Source organism: Myotis myotis, unplaced genomic scaffold (assembly GCF_014108235.1).
Source record: "Myotis myotis isolate mMyoMyo1 unplaced genomic scaffold, mMyoMyo1.p scaffold_m19_p_6, whole genome shotgun sequence".
NCBI lineage: Eukaryota > Metazoa > Chordata > Mammalia > Chiroptera > Vespertilionidae > Myotis > Myotis myotis.
This window is the reverse complement of record NW_023416368.1, coordinates 5,741,880-5,757,479: the sequence shown is the minus strand read 5'-3', so window position 1 is coordinate 5,757,479 and position 15,600 is coordinate 5,741,880. Positions and strand designations below refer to the sequence as shown.

At 45.1% G+C, this 15,600-nt stretch overlaps 1 protein-coding gene across 8 annotated transcripts in view; it reads right to left on the bottom strand.

The window, feature by feature from the left end:
* FBXW11 (F-box and WD repeat domain containing 11) overlaps positions 1-15,600 on the bottom strand; it is a 105,549-nt gene that overhangs the window by 13,732 nt on the left and 76,217 nt on the right. For all 8 annotated transcript variants that reach the window (XM_036313272.1, XM_036313273.1, XM_036313275.1 and 5 more), the window contains 4 exons: positions 11,369-11,555; positions 10,394-10,484; positions 4,371-4,508; positions 1,412-1,530 (listed from right to left, as the gene is read on the bottom strand). In XM_036313272.1, coding sequence (XP_036169165.1) covers positions 1,412-1,530; positions 4,371-4,508; positions 10,394-10,484; positions 11,369-11,555 — 535 coding nt within the window. The remainder of the gene's footprint in view (positions 1-1,411; positions 1,531-4,370; positions 4,509-10,393; positions 10,485-11,368; positions 11,556-15,600) is intronic.

Below are 15,600 nucleotides of genomic sequence, written 5' to 3'. Positions count from 1 at the left end.
AGGCGGCCAAGTCGGCTCGGCTCAGGTGTAGGTTTATGTCACAGTCGGGTGTTTACGGATTGTGCCTGCAGGTTTGTACTGATGGTAAAAAAAATGACTCTTTTCTATTAAATAAGTGGGCGTTGGTGAGTCTGAGATGACAGGGAAGGGGCTTGGTGGATGGAGAACTGAGGACAGTTAACGTTCTTTTTGACCTTTGAGAGGCCTTGAACCTAATGGACTATAAGTCATGGAGTCTCATCAATCCCACAACCATCTATTCACCCAATGGCTTTATGGACAAAGCCAGTGTCTCCCAGTTGGTTCACCCTTGAGATATGGGGTGCTTAGGGGCAGCCCTTTCACATCATAGCTTTTCTGTAGCCACGGTCTCCCAAGAGATCAAGCTGATGTAGAGCAGGAGGAAAAACTTGGGTTTCTCAGGCTGAAACGTGACCTAGAGCAGAAACAGGGGCCTGGAAGCACGGGCCAGGGAGAGGGCACTAGGCATCAGGTAGCTGCTCCAGTCCCTTGGGTGTCTCTGGGACACATCCTCTTCCAGTCTCTGACTCCAAGTTGCTGGGTGAGAGATGGTGTGGGATGGATGAGGCGCCACGACTTCAGGAGAGCTGTGCCCTGCCCTCAGAGGGCGTGCTCCCCAGCCACCAGCCGCAGCCGGGCTTTCCCCTGACGAGCCCTCCCACCCCCAGCCCACAGCCACTGGGTGTGGAAACGTCCTTGTCCCAGTGGTTTAGGAGTGGATCCCAACACGTTTCCTTTCTACTCTCCCAACGTCCAACCAGCAATCACCACTTCCCTTCTGAGAGGAAGCACTGCCATTACCAGCCTCGCTACTCTGCCCCGGGGGTGGCATCTGAAAACAAGTGTTGCCATTACTGGAAAGTCTACGCAATATGAAGACAGTCTTAAATGATATAAATCCAAAGTTCAGATTAACTATGTGACTCTGAGCAAACTGCTTAACCTCTCTGATCTGTTTCCTTGTACATCTACAAATAAAGAAGACAGTATCTACCTACTAGAAAGGTTGATGTGAGAATTCAATAGGATAAGAGTCCACAAAACACCCAGCACTCTCTGTGGCCCTGGAAAGGTTCCGCGAACAGCTGTTGCTGATTCTTTCACTTTGTAGGCTATTCCCACCACAGCCCCTCGGGGAGCCCCTGCCTCCTCTCTGCTCTGGAGCACCGCCCCGGGGGGAGCCGGCCTGCAGCAGGCAGTGTGCTCTGTAGGAAAGCATGGTGCCATCTCTATACTATGTGGCGACGGGGACAGGACCTACTTCCCAAAATGCAGCTACACCCACACCCAAAGTGGTCCTGAACTACAGCACAGAGCATACGGGGAGGAGGTGCGGCTCTGTCTGCTCCTGGGAGGAGCTCAGGCTCAGACTGCCGAGCCAGGCACTCACCTCACTGTGGAGTCCGAGGAGCCGGTCACAATGACACGTTCATCGTACTGCAGACAAAGGACGGAGCCCGTGTGCCCCGTCAACACTTTCAAACATTCCAGGCTGGTTTTGTCCCAAATCTATTGAGATAAGATCAGATCAGTGTTTCTGTCTCACCTTATTTCTTGAATCATAAAATAAAACAAACCTGTTACAGCAAATAAGGGAGTTAACCATCAAACAGGTGGGACATGCAGGAGGGAAAGAGGCAGCACTGAGTAACTTCCCTGGGTCGGGGGCTGCACGTGAACTAGCAGCAGAGGCCGTTCAACTTTGAGCGAAACCCTTCTTTCTAAACAGAGGAGTGGAGAAAGGGATCCCTGGGGCCAAAGCATGTGTGGAGGCCCCATTTTCCCCTCTTCGCACGTGGCTTCGCTTCAAGAACAGGCCCCCGTCATGAAGACGCACCACAGAGCAGTGGCACAGGTAACTAAAATTCCAAGAGAAACCCCATTTTCTAGCCAGAGTAAAAGGGAAAAAGGATCCCTGTGGGCAGAAGAGAGAGAAAAGATCTGGAAAGAAAGGGCCCTTTAATCCACCACGCATGGAGCTGTGCATACATAGGACAGACTACACAGCGCAGCAAGGCTGCGAGAAGTGAACTGATACGAAGCTGCTGCTGAAGTCTCAGACCAAACTCTGGGTAGTGCAAGCCCAAGACAGACCCCAGTGGTAAGTGATAAAGGCTTTGAGAAGCAGAGAAGATATTTGAATCCTTCCCAACCTTCTAACTCCCTCTCTGCTGAAGTCACAACGAAATTCAGTTCGTGTTCTGAGGCTGACGAGGTTAACCACCTGCTTCAATCACACCCAGACATTTTCTCCAGAGGCTTGTAACAGGCTGCAAAGTCTTCACAATGTAACACCCATACTGTCCAAGCTACAATCCAAAATTAGTATCTTACAAACACCAAGCAAAGTGATGGATTCTCAGGGGAAGAGACAATCAACCACAAATAACAGGCTGGAGATCACCCAGATGTCACAGCCAAGACTTCCAAGCAGCTACTGGAACTCTTCTCATGAGGCACAGTAACATGTTCGATGTGAATGACAGGAGAGACGCTCTCAGCAAAGAAACAGAAACTACTGGTGAAGAAAAGATATTTGAAAAGGCAAGAGCCAAAAACTTCTGAAATTTGGTGACTGAAATATATAAATTTACAGATTCAAAAAGCTCAGTGGAAGACTTCTTAGCACGATTCATAAGAGAAAAAAATTGATAAAACTGGATTTCATCAAAATTAAAATCTATCATTAAGAAAATGAAAAGATAAGTCCCTGATTGTAAGAAAATATTTGCAAAATATATCTGACAAGGACTTGCATGCAGAATATGTAGAGAACTCTCAAAACTCAATATGAAGTCAAAAAAACCATTTAAAAGAGAGAGAAAAAAAATAAAAGAGAGAGAAAAGATCTGAACAGAAACTTTACCAATGACTAGATGGATGGCAAAAAAGCACCAATAAGCGAGAAGATGCCCTTTCTCATCAGCCACTGGGCAAGCAGACGAGGCCGACACACACCTATGAGAAGGGCTAGTGTCAGAAAGTGAGGCCGCCAAGCGCTGACAGGAGCAGAGCAAAGGAGCTCCCACAGCGCTGCCGGAACGTGCGACGGCATCGCTGCCGGAAGGAAAACAGCGCAGCAGTTCCTTAGCAAGTAAAACATCACACTTAGCATCTGAGTCGGCAATCTCACTCCTAGGATTTTCCTCAAATGAAGTGAACACTTAACGCTCTCACAAACTTACCTGCATGTTTACGGTGACTTTCCTCATAACTGTGAGAAACGAGACACACAAATGCCCTTCACCAGGTAAATGGATAAGCTCACTGCGATACGCCCACAAAATGGAGCCCCACCCGCAATGACAAGCAATCAACCACCACTAAGTGCAGCAACGCAGATGGAACTTCAATGCACTACGCCAGGTGTAAGAAGCCACACTCAAAAGGTTATACACTCTGTAGTCCACTTAGAGGATATTCCTGAAAAGGCAAAATTACAGGGACAGAAACACCAATGGTGGCCAGTGCCTAGGGCAGTGGTCGGCAAACTCATTAGTCAACAGTTTAGTCAATATCAATAGTACAACGATTGGAATTTCTTTTGAGAGCCAAATTTTTTAAACTTAAACTATATAGGTAGGTACATTGTTATTAACTTAATTAGGGTACTCCTAAGGCTTAGGAAGAGCCAGACTCAAGGGGCCAAAGAGCCGCATGTGGCTTGCGAGCCGCAGTTTGCCGACCACGGGCCTAGGGGAAGAATGGGAAGAGTCAGACACAAAGGGCAGGACAAGGGAACGTCTGGGGAGGGTGAAACTGTTCTGGATCTTGCATATTGTTGTGGTTACACAATTACTTCTGCTGTCAAACAGCTTCACACCAAAACAAGTGCATTTTCCTGTAGATAAATCAGAACTAAAAACAACACCCAACAACCCTGCAGTGTTTCCTTAAATGAGAAAATAAGCTATAACCAATGTAAAACAAAAGCTGTCAGATCAGCCGCCCAACATTAAACACAGCTATAATCCAGCTTATCTATTGAAAGGCAATCTAAATTGCTCTATCATTCTTCTGTGTTATCATCTGAGCCTTTCTCAGAAGTCATAAAAGGAAATGACTGATTTCCAGGCAAATTAGCAACACTTTCGCTAGCACACACAGTCACCAAGAGCCCTGAACTACTGAGGACTTTTCCCAGGTGCCCTAATACAGAATAGAGAACATACATGTGCGTAGAGAAGGGTAGGAAGTGAGAGAGCCCAGGGGTCTAGTGTGAGTGCAGGAAAATGCTCTGCTTCTAGTTCCCTAGAACCATAGTCTGGAATAAATGAAGAGATTGTCACTTCTAGTGTCTAACGTGTAATCACAATTCTACAGATAATGCATACAAAATAGTTATTCACCTTAATAGAATTGTCTCGTAGCCCACTGATAATCTTTTCATCATCGTACTGTAAGCAGTAGACGCCTTTACTATTTTCAGAGCGGCACTGAATCCTCTGCAAGTTGTGTCGTCCACACCGCCAGTTAGATTCTATAGTCTGGGGGAGAAAGGAGGCAACAAATGAGTTTTTGTGAATCAACTATTCTATTAGGCTCCGGGCTCTGGCACTGCTTCCAGAAACGGCATACCACCACTACCCATCTTGGTTTGCGTAACTGTCTGTGGATAGGAATCATGTTCTTTTCCAAGTAAGACATTAGCCCAACAATGTTTTTTCTCAAATGTTCCCTGCCCTTCTGGCAACTATCACAGGATTTCCAATGAGTTTGGGTTGGATTTTAAAAAAAAGAAAAAGGCCTAGACAGAACTCGGAATGTTTCAAGAATGCCATTTGCATCCAAAACATACAAATAAATAGTAACCCATTGGATCCCTCTCTAATACCAATTAAAATATTTGGCGGAAGACCCCAACAATATTAAGCTTATACTGAGAAATCTGTGTATCCATCCAAAGCATCGTCTTGATCATTGAGAAAAGATATTGAAAGCTACTACAGGCCAACTATTATCGAGAAAATGCATGTTTTCCATTTTTAATCTTCCACCAGGCTGAAGCTCCTTCAAACAAGAACGGCACATTGCAGCCCTGAGCTCTCATCTTTCATCATTCACGCCGCACTTACCAATAGGCCAGTGTATTCCAGGTACTAGCTGTGCTAGGCCCTAGGCACTAAATGATCAACAGGAAGCACTCTGCTTTCAAGAGCGGCACTGTGCCAGGACCTGGGCACAGGATCTGGAACTGGGTATACTCCAAACATGTTTATTTGGTTAAATGATCCACGAATTGGCCTTGGAAGGAAATTCTTATTATTTCCCTTTTTTAAACAAGGAAGGAGTTTAATTTGCTTGAGCCCATAAAACTAGTAATGGGATGAGCTGGAAATCACACCCATTCTTCCTGACTCTAAGTCCACGCTTTTCCCGCTAAGATATGCAGCCCTGGCCGGTGTTGCTCAGTGGTTATAGTGTCAGCCTGCAGACCAAAGGATCGTGGGTTCGATTCCTGGTCAAGGGCACATACCTCAGTTGCAGGTTCCCCAGCCCCAGTAGGAGTGCATGCGGGAGGCAACCAATCCTGAGCCGGCAGCATCACCTCTAGTGAGTTTGTAGTGTCAGACATAAGAGCACATGCCCAAACCAAACTTCTGCCACTGCTATCAAGGTAGACAACAGTTCTATCTGTGTAAGCAACCTTTTAAAAAGGGGGCCCAGAAGATAAAGAATTTCTTACCCTGAACTCAGTGCTTGGAATCATTTAGAGAAATCGTGTCTTTTCAGATGTGACTGAGCCACCTCGGCATGCTAAAGCAGACCAGGACAATGCTGACTAGGAGGCAGGTGTACTGGCAACAAGCCTTATCCATGGCCAGTGACTCCCAGCAGTGGTTACCGTGTTCAGGCTACACCCCATGGGCTCAGAGCTGTGGCAGAATGCATTACTCCATATGAACCCAAGTATTCCAGAGATGAATATGTAATATCTCTCTCTCTCTCTCTCTCTCTCTCTCTCTCTCTCTCTCTCTCTCTCACACACACACACACACACACACACACACACACATACCCCAGGTGTTATTTTAAAAATTCATATAGCTGTTCTTAGTTCAAAATATACACAATTTTTAAAATATTATTGAATCAATACGTAGCTTTGTTGCTCTATATTTCAATGGATGAAAAAGCACATTTACCGTCACGTGGGAATTTGGAAAACAGTTTTTTTAAAAAGGGAGTGGGGGGCTCCTCAAACCCAAAAGAATTTCGGCATGTTACGTTCTCCCTTTACTCTATAACGCTTTCTAAGACTGGGCAACGTGGTTACAATCTTTGTACCTAAAGCCACACCACAGAGAGGAGCTGGGGTGAGGCTATACTATACGGTCGGCCTACGCCTGGCCAGGGCACACCCGACAGGAAAGGCTGAGCCTCGTTCTCTATCTCCGAGCCTCACACAAGAGGCAGACGCCAGGCCTCTCGAAAGCTCACATTCTAAGCCGAATGGAAGTCAGAAAACAGCTCTGCTGCTCAGTGCTTGGGAAGAGCCTCATTTTCTAACCCACACATCTGAATTTTAAGAGAAAAAGTCTGCCAAATATTCTTGGTGGATCATTTTAGGAAGCCCCACTTCGAGCTGTTTCCAAAATTATTAGGTTTCTTAATCCCCAAACAAGTGTTTGTTTCAAAATGCCAGGAGAGCAACACGAAAGCAGCCCAGGGAGTGGACTGCCTGCTGCACACCGCCCTGGTTCTAACTCCGCTTCCCAGGCCCGAGGCCACCCACAGAAGCAGGCAGACATGCTGCTGACTGTGCCTGCCACTTATCTGACGACCTCAACTCTTACTAGAATGCTTGTAAGCCAGGTCTTTCTAGAAAAACTAGACCCTTAGAAACAGAAGGCAGCCATTGCGGTAGAAAATGCCTAGGTCAATTAGCAGCTTAGGCAAATGATTTGGGCCATCTGAGCTGTAGTCTGCTCCTCTGTAAAAAAGGGGAAAATAATATCTACTTCCTCCAAACTGCTGAGGGGATCAGCTGAGATGACACGGGTAGGGGTTCGTCACAGTGCCTACAAACGGCAGCACTGACCCTCTTCCTCGTCTGCGCTGAACAGGGGCCAAGAGGAGTAGGCTCTGACCCAAAAAAATCTCCCCACCCAATTGCCAGGATCGGCGGTCTCAGTCTAGGCTGCTAGCTACTCCTGATAACCCTGAGCCCCCCTCCCCGTCAACCGCACCCAGGAAGGGGGCTCAGCCTTCTAATGCCGTTCAACTCCTCTCCATCTCAGCAGCAGGCGTACAGGACACACAGGTGCACCTCCTCCTTACACAGATACCTGCCATGTCACTTGGACATCATGTGGTGTGGCTACTGTAGAGGAATATTTCGTATTTCTGAGAACTTGTAAAATCCCCTTACCCTGTGCAAATTTTCAAAATACTGGGAAAGTAGCCATGATACACAGAGTATACAGCGGCATTTAAATTGGCAATAGAGTGAAAACAGATGTCTGAATATGGAGGGATAACATTATTTTTAGAAGCCTAAACACAACTGGGTGGGTGGGCAAGTTTCAGCATTCTCTGGTCAGGACAATGTTAATATCAAGTTTGCAAACCACAAAAAAGCTCCCCACTTTCCCTGAATAAAATGCGGTTTATTAAAAGGTGCGACACGACACACCATCATTTCACCCGTGGGCTGTTCCAAGGAGAGCGCTGCAAAGGCCTTCACCCAGCGAGGAAAGAGGGAAAGGCATGTACATGAAAGGGCTGCCTCTACTCAGAGATGCAGGAGACACATCCCAGTTCAGGACACCAAAATGTGACGACTAAAACAAGACCAGCTGATCCCATCCACTCCTGCCCCTTTCAAGAGACACGCAAGGACACGGAGCACTCACAACTGGAGGAAGACGCGTTCACCCTGAAGTCTGTAGGTATCTAACAACATACATCTTTCTCCTTCACTTCTTGAGTTTTCCAGTTTGAAATGACAACACTGAGCCCACTTCTCCTACGTAACTAGGTAGCAAGTCTAAAATTTCTCTTAGTCTCAATTTTCCCCTTATTACAGATGGGGATATGTACCTTGTAGAAATTAAATGCAATAACCTACGTAAGTCACACAACATAGTTCACAGGACACGGCAAAGGCTCAATCAAAAAAGGAACGTGTAACTATTATATTCTGCTTATGGAGGTTTCATATTAACCATATGGGCAGGAGCCAAGCCTGTGAGTCTCTCATTTGTTTGGTCCATGGATCACGGACAAAATTCTCAGCCTGTGTGTCCACCCAGAACAGAATTAAATATACTCCCAAAAGAGAGGTAAAAAACTCTATTGTGATGGGGTTAGTACCGAAAGCTGGATGAAATGCAGACTAAATGGTTGGTCACAGCTACTCACTACTTTCAGGTATTGTGCAGTGTTAAATGCTTAACAAAGGGTCTAGCACATGTATTATTTTTATTATTATTACTATTAGGGATATGCCAGTATAAAACACTGTCCCTTACGCTAAGAGATCTAGCCCACAGAAATCTGGAGGAGACCCTTGTGGCCAACCAGTGGATTTTTCCAAACCACACTTTAAGAACCACTGGGCAGACCACCATGATGTAGAGGTTTTGTGTCAAATAGGGTTTTCCCCCATAGCTCTATTCCCTCACATCTGCCTCCTCTACTAAATAACATAAAAAAATATTATTTCAGCCTGAGGAAATGGATATGCTAGGTGGTGTCACATACTGTCACACCACAGAATGTCAAGTTCATGCTGTCAATTACAATAGTACTCATGGGGGGTAAATAAAATAACCCATGTCACCAAATCTTCAACCTGATCATAGCTCTTCCAAAATGCCTACTTATCAATGACTGACCTTAAACATCATGCTTCTCATAATAAAGGATTTACTAAATTACTCAAGGAAATCTAGAGCTACTTTGTAAAGAATAAATGGGCCCTAACTGGTTTGGCTCAGTGAATAGAGCATTGGCCTGCAGACTGAAGAGTCCCAGGTTCGATTCCAGTCAGGGGCCCATGCCTGGGTTGCAGGTTCAATCCCTTGTAGGAGGCAGTTGATCAACAATTCTCTCTCATCATTGATGTTTCTATCTCTCCCACTCCATTTCTCTCTGAAATCAATAAAAATATATTTAAAAAATAAAGAAAGAAACAATAATTGGGAAGGGACAAAAAGTAATATAGTTCCTAAGATGTTTGAAAAAGCATTGTCTTAGCATAACTATCTAAGGGTAAGAGACAGCCCCTCTCCCTTGAACACACACCAACCTAAGATTCAAGTTAACACTGTCTTAGCACCTAACACTGTAGGGGCAATTTATTTTAAGTTCTGCCAATGGATCAATTAATTCCTAAACACTTTGACTGTCCAGCAGCAGTTTGAATTACTTAAGCCTCCCTAAAAGGTTACTTTACAGCTCATTTTAGGGAGCAAGACAAGGGTTTGTGCTTTAAATAATGACATTCCAGTCACATTCAGATTTACCATTAACTGAATGATTCCATTAGTTCACATCTGCCTCAAAAGGGGGGGGGGGGGGGAACCTCCAAAAAAGCACATGTTTCTCCATTAATGAATTTTGGCACAATAACTTTTATGTCTATCACCTGGGGGAGAGGATTACTTCACGTTTGGGAACCCGAGTATAACTTTATGGGTGATACAGCACTGCCCAGAGAAGGCTACGGTTTCTGCCAAGGAGGAAATAGTGAAGTAACCAGGACCTGCCAAGAACACATGTGAAAGAGTTAATGAGAAATGCCTGTGCGTGTCTTTCCTGGTTCAAGGAAAAGGGCTAAATAATAAAACTGAACCAATTAGAACACATGACCAATATCAAACGCCTCCAGTGGTGCTCGTCAAGTTTACAGAGTTTTACTGAGCTGGTGAAGTCCCACTCACATCCAAATGGTCCGGCAGCGTAATTTGCTCTATAAAACTCACTTAATTGTTGCTCACAATCATCTCTGAGTCCTTTTTATGAAAAAATATGGGAAATTTACAGAGGAAACTGAGACCATGCCCTCTCTAGTTCTCGAGATGTGGCTCAAAAATATAAAACTGCTTGCCTAAAAATCTGGGCCTTGGGTTTTGGAAATTTTCTCAAATTAGAATGAAAAATTGACTCTGGATTATGGTTTTAATGGTGGCAGCCCTGCAGAAGCGTTTCAAGGCTGAGAAAAGTCAGATCTTTTTTACAAGAAGACGTGACATGTTCTGAAGAAAGCTACAGATTCTACATTGAGTGTGACACATTTGTTCTAAGAGTTCACCTTAAAAAAAATTATTTGTCCCATGATTTTAGATCAACAGAACACTAAGACAACATAAAAAGTTGAGAACAAGACACAGAGAGCCCATAAAAAAAAGATAAATCATAAAGTTACCTCTATATCCTGGATAATCTTTGGGTATAATGACCTATAAAATGAATTGGGAGGGCCATCTGTGGGTCTGTTTTTAAACAGGTACTGATCCCTGGCAAATAAAAACAAACAGATGTTACATTTTTGCACATAAGAGGGTGAATTTTACTTAAATGTGGTGCTTACAAAGATGTTGTATCATTCAAGTCTTTTGACACGCATTGAGCTTTAACAGTTCAAAAGCAGGATTTCTGAGTCTGAATGTGTGAAACAAAAGTCTACTTCGATTTACAGCTTTCTAACATGATCCTGCACTTTTAGTTCCTGAACAGCCAACGCACAATAATCTAGCCTTTCTTGCTATAGTTTAACAAAAAGTGCTAATGTCGCTTTGTGAAAAACCTAACTTGGTACACATCAAACTTCCTCCCACAAAGAAAACACAGCCTTAACCCTCGCTCACACCACTGCCACCCATCGTGCGTCTGTAGCTCCTTCTCTGTGCTCACTAGGCCAGGCTCCTGACGAGTACTAGGAGACAGAGATATATTTCAGTTAATTTCTCTAAAAAAAAAAAAAAAAAAAAAAAGCCTGCCTGCCGTGCTTCCCATTATCTTTCATCTGGAACAATAACCAGCAGCAAGACGGCATTGTTCGATTTTCTCCTATCTCCTTTCTTCTTATCTATCTCTTGGTAATGGTATTATCACTTAAGAAAAATGTGAAAGGAAAAGCATACATACAAGCTTTGAAAAGCCAAATCACTCAAACAATACAAACTTCCTATCAGTTAATAAATACAGAGCAAATGTACATCTCAGCAGGAAAAATTCTAACGGCTTTAACTCCCCCACCCAACCCCTGACCACTCGTCTTTTCGCGCTTGTTTAAAATAGGCCGATGCATTAGGCAAGTGTAACTGCTTTCTTGAGTCATCAAAGTGACCCCAGGTCCGAGACACCTTTTTCCAAGGGAACAAGCGACCCCAGTACTCACCACCCTCTTCTTTCGGAAAGTCCCTTCCACAGGGGGTCCGTGCGCACCATTCGCTCAATCAGCTTCTTCCACAGCATTCCCTCGGAGATCACGCGCTGCCATTCTTTACAGACCAGCTCTGCCGCGCACAGAGACCTGGCATCCAGGTAGGAAAGAATGTTTTCTGCTATGTGATCTAAGCCTTGCTCTACAAAACAGAAAAGGCAATGAAGAGATGGGAAGGGAAATGGAAATGGACCGTCCTTCCGTAAGGATGAGAGGAACAAAGAAACCCTGAACCAGATCCCACGCTTGAGTATCATTGGTAGTTCTGCAGGTACACATGTGCACACAAAGACACACTTCTTTTTGGTTCTGATTTTTTTAAGAGAAAGCAATTCAGGGCAACAGCTGAACCTGGACCATTCTCTATCTGTCAGGTAATATGACAAGATACTTTGACATAACTGAAATTTTAAAATCACTATGGGATGATGGCTCTCCAGACTTTACAGATGAGGCACAGAGAGGGAAGACTCCAGGTCTCACAGCCACACAGGAGTAGAGCCAAGACTGGAACCCGGAGCTCTTTCCCCAAAGCTTGTGGCCTTGCCCCCCTGATCTACTCTCTTGTAACCTCCATCCTATTAATCCGCAATTATGTGAATCCCTTGGAGCTAAGGAGACAAAAAGTAAAATGCTGACAGCTTAAGAAGCTTAAAGTTGGTTGTACTTAGATGTATTTTTGTCAATAATTTCTTCATCTCCTTCTGGTGGAGGTAAAATTCTCAAAAGAGCCCCATGTCTACAAATTCTAGAATCTTAAGAGGTTTATCCAATACAATGCAAGGGTCCTCTTAAAGACAACCAACAAGAGTGGGTGTTCCACACTAGGTCTGCATGCTGGGCAAATGTAGTAAGTCTTTACCTCAAGTTGGTGGGTGACCATGTTAAATGGGTCAGAACCAAGGACAGCACCCATAAGTCTACCTATTTCCCTCCAGGCTGTCCTTGACCCAGTTGTAAATTATCACAAGGTACCCACAGTGAGACAATATAACCTCCTGGGTGTACTACTGTCCAGTCCACATCTCTCTATTTAGTCTCCAGGGATATTTGGAGAAACTCTGCCCCATGACGACAGGACCACCTCTACATCATTTTTCTGCACTACTTACTAGTCTGGTAAAACCTTATCAAAAAGGAAATGGGTGACTTTGGTATGGTTACCCTGTATTCCCTTGCTGATGCTTACCACATAAAGTTGGGATTGCATTTTTTGTTTACAAGTTGGCACTAGCTGCTTTGTGTCCTTTTTTAACATATATAACAACTAGAGGCCCAGTGCACGAGATTCGTGCATGGGGGGGGGGGGGGAGCCCTCATCCTGGCCTGTGCCCTCTCGAAGTCCAGGACCCCTTGGGGGATGTCCAACTGCTGGCTTAGGCCCGATCCCTCCAGGGGACATCAGTCGGACATCTTTCTCACAGTCTGGGACCCCTTACTCCTTACCACCTATCTGCAGCAGAGGTGGGAGAGGCTCCCGCCACTGCCACTGCGCTCGCCAGCCATGAGCCCAGCTTCTGGCTGAGCGGTGCTCCCTCTGTGGGAGCACACTGACCACCAGGGGACAGCTCCTGCATTGAGCGTTTGCACCCTGGTGGTCAGTGTGCATCATAGCAACCAGTCATTCTGCCATTTGGTTGATTTGCATATTATGCTTTTACTAGAAGCCCGATGCACGAAAATGGTGCAAGGGGCTCGGCCCCCACCGCCACAGCTGCCTGGGTCCCTGCCACCACGGCTTCGTCCAGAAGGTTGTCCAGTCTAATTGGCATATTACGCTTTTATTATTATAGATTATATAGGATACCAAGTTCATTTCAGAAATATTATAAACATTTAAATCTCTAAATCCCACCTCTCAGAGGCAACAGTTTTTAACATTCTGTGTACATCCTTCTAGGCTTACACAAACCTACAGTCTTCTCAGTGCTAATTAACATTTGTTAATCCATTTAAGAATTCTGCCTGAGTATAACAGCAAATTTATCTGTCCATATCCCCCAAATACACCGTCTCCAGTTCTTAAAACCAGGCAATCTGCACATCAATCGCTTCAGGGTACAGCCATGCAGGATTACCAAGCACAGCTGACAGCTGGAAAGGGCCGCTCTGCCAGGAGCTCGCCGGTGGCTCTCACTGTCCTGCCATTCTGAGAGCCAAACTCCAGGCTCTGCCGCGCTCCTGCCGAGCAATGACTTCTCTGGCGACTCGTTTACAGGAGCCGTGTGCTTCCTAAGTATCTTCCTAGCTTTCTGGGACTACAATTGTTCTATCCTTTCTGGTTTTCAATCCATTATTCTTAGTGGGGAAGAAAAAAAGATAAGTGAAAATATGCTGTATTTTTACTACACAATCTATCCCAAGGAGACAGACAGTCCCTTCATTCTTCATACTGATGCTCCAAATACTTTATTTTGTTTGTTCCAACTCTCCCAGATTACTTAACCATTTTGGACAATTTTACATTATTCAGGGTTTTTGCCTTCTTGATACCATTCTCAAAGGTTCTGGCTACTTTTTTTGTGACCATGTCCCTTTTTTCCATCTTTCTGACCACATCTATAATAATGAAAGGGTGATATGCTAATTAGACCAAATGTCATTGTCATTCCGGATGAAGCCAGGGCCGGAGCGAAGCCCGGGTCCCGGGCGCCTGCCGGTGGTGGCCAGAGGAAAGCAGCCCGGGTCCCGGGCGCCTGCCGGTGGTGGCCAGAGGAAAGCAGCCCGGGTTCCAGGCGCCTGCCAGCGGCAGCCACAGTGAAGCCCGGGTCCCAGGTCCTGGGTGCCAGAGGGAAGCCGGTGCTGGCAGCCAGGAGAAGGAAGGCCTACTCTTGCACAAATTTTCGTGCATCAGGCCTCTAGCTTGTTTATAATCAGGGACATAAATCCACGGGTAATCACATGGGCTTCTCCTTGTGCCTCTTCACTTCTAGGACTGACAAAGTATTCATCAGAATCTCTTAGCCGGCTTTAACCGTATTTCCTTTTAGAATCTTGACCCATGGGCTAATAAACTTAGGTTGGGAAGGCTAGTAAGAGGTTAAAAAGGAGCCAGATACAGAACAGGTACTCAGTAAGTGTCAGACTGTATTCCTCCTCTCATCCCCAAGTCCCCAAAGGCTTATGAGGCTGATATTGCCGGTCAAGGCAGCTAAGCAGTGTTCCCTTCCTTGTTATTTTCTGAGAGAAAATATTACACATCCCCTCCAGCAAAGTGCTAAGCCCCCTCTAATATCCTGGCCACCCCCAGCAGCCACGCAGACCTTGTCACTTTCTGGCTCCAGCCTAGTCAGGTGAGGAAGGCGGTCCGTGTGCCTGGAGGTGTTAAACGAAGCATTCTCTGACCCGCTGTCTGCCTCTCCCTCCCCCTATCCTGCTGAGACTTCCCATCTCCCACCACCACCCCCTTCCCGAGGCAACAACACATTCGGGCCCCAGAAAGTGAGGCCAGAGCACTGCGCTCACAAAGCTGAAGAAGTGCTGCTGTGGCTAATTATAGGCACCAGATGAAGGTCTGGAAAAATTTCAACAATAAATTAAAACAATTAAAAGGCACAAATTTCAAAGCTCAATATATAAATAACACTGTATCAAAATGAAACTCAAATGTGAAATGTCAGTTCAATGCCCTTGACTACAGCCAGTTCTAACACAGCTGCTTAGATCATACAATTACAGAAACTTTTATTATTTTAGAAACGTATTTCAAAGAACAGCTGCAAAGAAGCTTGGTCCCCACCCACCCCTGCTGTCCCTTCCCCCTTCCCAATCACAGATCTTCGTCCTTGTGAAATCTGAAGTTATAAACCAAAACAAAAAAAACAATGCAACTGCTAACAGCAGTCCGTCACTGGGAGCCTTTAACCTGGAATATAGTGACCTAAGGATCCAGGCAGAAATGAAGAGAAATTATGCTCAGGTCACAAAGTCCAACGTTCTGTTGTTTCAACAAAGTGCCACACACACCTACCTATATGATGTCAGGATGAATCAATACGGAAATTAGTGGGTGAATAATTAAAACTTCCTGGCAATAAATCTTATTACCAGAGAAGCAGGTGTTTCCTGTCTCTGGGCTTTTTCTTTTTCTATTTTTTTCAAGCTGCCATCCTCAGAATACCCACCAGATGCCAGGCATATTATATACATTCTTTCATCTTCACAATATCCCATAAAGTATTATTGTT